A 3,764-nucleotide genomic window follows, 5' to 3' on the forward strand; every position below is an offset into this window, starting at 1 on the left:
ATTTGTTAATATGACCCTAGAAAAACTAAGAAAAATGATAACTAATGTTTTTGGGACACTAGTTAAGAAAATAAATATGGTAAGAATTTCTTTGAAATTGTGTAATTAAATGCTTAAAAGTGTAGAAAATGTTGCTTATGAGATATTAGTTAGCATACCCAAAAACGAACTAGCTTCTGTATTAGCCTGGTAAAATTAAAACCTCGTTGCTAATCATCTCACTCATCCGTTTCCTCCAACTTGTATATTCATTCACTCACGTCACGCTTGTTAAAATGTTCAATTATAAGTACTAGTACATCATTTTGTCTACTTGTTCTTATTGTATTGATAGTAGTATTAATTAATCACTATTATAATGCATTATATACTAATTTTCGTGATTTAAAACATATATAGTATAAAATTGGAGTGAAACTTAACTAAGGCAAGAGTCTTCTAGCTCACAAAGTTTACCTCACTCATGCTTTTTATACAATTAAAAAGTTTAAAAAAATAATAGTGTCTCTTAAACAAACCTAATAGTTAGAAACCATTTTTGAGCATTTGAGTACACCATTGTCTTTCAGCATCATGCATGACGGTAATGAGAATGATGATGACTATCATGGGGGTAATGAGAGGGCCAGCCAAGTGCAAGGCATAAACTCGGCAGTCATCAATATATAAGACAACAGGAGCAGGTTATATTCTCGCCTTGTCTCTTGGTAGCAGGGGCCTTGTTCTTATCTTAAATTGACCCCTAATTCAAATTGGATCCCTATATATATAATTAAGGAAATGTTAACAAATATGCACACCTTAAAACTTTAAAAATTGACTTTTTCAATCTAGAATTTATCAATTTTGTTTTTTAGCTTCTTAAAAACACTTGTTAGCAATGCATTGGAAATAAAAATATTTAACTTTTTTAAAAAATAATTTCTTAATTTAAAATATTTAAAAAATGTCTCAGATGCACTCGTTAACAAATCCTTTAAATAATATTTAACTATTGTTCAAATACTAATTTAATTCACTTCATAAAAAAAAAAATACTAATTTGATTTTAGAAATGTGACTTTCCTAGGCTTTAAACACAAACTCATAATATATATGGGATTTGCTAGAACACACCCACTAGTTTTTATGTGGGAGTGTTTTAGCAAGTTATAACTAAAAAGTTAATAAATACACCTTAAGGTATATGTTGCTATAACACACCTTCTAAAAAAAATAAGTGGGTGTGTTCTAACAAATCCTATAGACATTTGCTAAAATACACCCACTTATTTTTTAGAAGGAGTATTTTAGCAAGTGAATAATGAAAAGAGATTAAATCCAGACATACATACATATATATATATATATATATATATATATATATATATATATATATATATAAGTATAACCTTTGCTTCCTCAGTACCCACTCTATAGTCTAGACCTTTTTTGTTTGGTCAATTCGAGTTCTCCTTTTAAAAACCTTGTTTTCTACTCTTCTCCCATTGGAATACTAGAAACCATTCTCTTCAAATTCTCAATCTCATAGCATAGAAAATCAATCAATAATGGAGCTGGCTTTGAGCTTAGGCGACACACCAAAAGCATTCTCTTTGTTTGAAAACCCCACAAAATTACCCAACAAAAGTTTCTGCATACCACTTGAAGAACATGGTTTAGCTGAAAAATCCTTAGACCAAAAAATTGATTCCTCAGATCCACGTCCACCCATTCAGCTCAACCTTCTTCCTTCAACACCGGTCCTTCGCTCCCAGCCTTCTCCACTTCTTCGAATTCCCTGGCTCAACAGTGCAAGTAACACTCTCTCTTTTCTCGTATTTGTTTTTTATAGACATATGTTAATTAATTAGTTGTCGATAACCGTGTTTACGAGTCAATCCGTCCTCAAGAGTTTGACCTTGTGACATCACGAAATGAAGATAGTTGTAAAATGATCATTAATAATAATTTTTTCGACCCCTATTTTATTAGTAATTATACATTTATACTTATGTGTATGTTTTCGGCTGCAGTTGGTGTGGAACCGGCGAGGGTGTCGGACGTGAACCAATTCCGGTTGGCGTCAGTGGAGGATACTACCGACGAGGGAGCTGCAGTTTCATCCCCGAATAGTGCAGCGTCATATTATCAGATGGATTTTTCTATAATGAATGGTAATGGAGATGCTGAAGCCAGAAACAGTAGTCGAGAAGAGGGTGCGGATAGAAATACTAGCGATGATGAAGAAAATGGGTCAACAAGGAAGAAACTCAGACTCTCTAAGGAACAATCAGCTTTTCTTGAAGATAGCTTCAAAGAACACACCACTCTCAATCCTGTAATAATAACACTCTCTTAACAACATTTCATTTGTTTCACTTTCTCTTTCTTATTTTATGCTATAGATATTTGAACAAATAGAATGGAAAAAAATAGTGATCATTTTATTAGATTTTTTATCATGCAATACATGGGGGGAACCTTCAATTTCATCCGGTTTTCTCAAATTTTAGGGGAAGAACATTGGAATGATATATATATCTATGAAAAAAAGAACTATACTATAAGTTTATATATATTGCTGGTTATAAATATTTTTCTTTTTGGTATATCTCATTAATCATGTATTGCCAAAATCTGCAGAAACAGAAACTGGCTCTGGCAAAGCAATTAAATCTTCGTCCACGTCAAGTAGAAGTTTGGTTTCAGAATAGAAGAGCAAGGTAACAAAGGGCACATTATCTTTTCTGTATTATGAGGATTTTATTTTTTGTGATAAACCTATATTTATTTTGTTTATTTCTCCTAATAAAAAAAAATGAAAAAAAATACTGTACAGGACCAAGTCAAAGCAAACGGAAGTGGATTGTGAATACTTAAAAAGATGTTGTGAGACTCTGACAGAAGAAAATAAAAGATTACAAAAGGAACTTCAGGAATTGAGAGCTTTGAAAACTTCTCAACCATTCTACATGCAACTTCCAGCTACCACTCTCACTATGTGTCCTTCTTGTGAAAGGGTCGCCACCAACACCACCGGAACCACCACCACTAAACAAACCACCTCGATTACCACCGGTGGGCACCGCCAACAATAATAACGGTTCTTATCAACTCTCTTTCATGTTGTCTCTTGTGAAACCAAGATTATTGCCCTTAGCTATAATTGATCAGATTTTTCATGATATATGGTTGGCCCAATTTTCTTATTTTAGATATAATTAATCAATGAGTGATATATCAAATTATCATAAAGACAAAAAGAGTTGTAATATCAAAGAGGACAAAGAACATTCAAATTATCATTCGTTTGTTTTGTTCGTTATTATATCTTCAGTGCAATCGATGGAAAGAATGACTTTTTTTGTTTGTCAATTATTACCAATGATTTTGTCGATCGAAACGTGAAATGAAGCCCATGATTTATTTCTTAACATGTCGGATTGGGGTTAGATAGGTTTATAATAATCAATGTTTAGCTTTTTCATACTTTCTTGATTTATAAGTTAGGATAATATAAGATATTCCATCAGTTCTATTAAGAACGCTCATTTGCACAAAAAAATAAGTTTAAAAAATGAATGATTTCTTTCGACTCTCTTTTATTTATATATTTTTATTAACATTTATAAAAAAGAAAAAATCAATCACTTATGGAGAGACAGAGAAAATACGGAACAAGTAACACAGAGTTAAGAAATCAAAAAAATTAAAAATATATAGTTGTTCACGTATGTACACACAATACACAGATAAAAGCAATTTCATTTTGTACAAAGGAA

The 3,764-nt window shown here is 31.7% G+C and overlaps 1 protein-coding gene across 1 annotated transcript; it reads left to right on the forward strand.

The window, feature by feature from the left end:
• The first annotated feature begins 1,406 nt into the window (after positions 1-1,406).
• LOC11423665 (homeobox-leucine zipper protein HOX11) lies at positions 1,407-3,357 on the forward strand. Its single transcript, XM_003625231.4, has 4 exons — positions 1,407-1,797; positions 2,016-2,320; positions 2,626-2,705; positions 2,822-3,357. The coding sequence occupies exons 1-4, from the start codon at positions 1,551-1,553 to the stop codon at positions 3,078-3,080; spliced, it is 891 nt and encodes a 296-aa protein (XP_003625279.1). The 5' UTR covers positions 1,407-1,550; the 3' UTR covers positions 3,081-3,357.
• The last annotated feature ends 407 nt before the right edge of the window (positions 3,358-3,764 follow it).

This window comes from Medicago truncatula, chromosome 7 (assembly GCF_003473485.1).
Source record: "Medicago truncatula cultivar Jemalong A17 chromosome 7, MtrunA17r5.0-ANR, whole genome shotgun sequence".
In the NCBI taxonomy this organism is placed as follows: Eukaryota; Viridiplantae; Streptophyta; class Magnoliopsida; order Fabales; family Fabaceae; genus Medicago; species Medicago truncatula.

What these genes read in the sequence shown, in the direction of transcription:
- LOC11423665 (XM_003625231.4), top strand. Translation starts at nt 1,551, where the DNA reads ATGGAGCTGGCTTTGAGCTTAGGCGACACACCAAAAGCATTCTCTTTG. An exon ending in TCCCTGGCTCAACAGTGCAA is followed by an intron (nt 1,798 to 2,015) that starts GTAACACTCTCT and finishes TTTCGGCTGCAG; the next exon opens with TTGGTGTGGAACCGGCGAGG. An exon ending in TTTCAGAATAGAAGAGCAAG is followed by an intron (nt 2,706 to 2,821) that starts GTAACAAAGGGC and finishes AATACTGTACAG; the next exon opens with GACCAAGTCAAAGCAAACGG.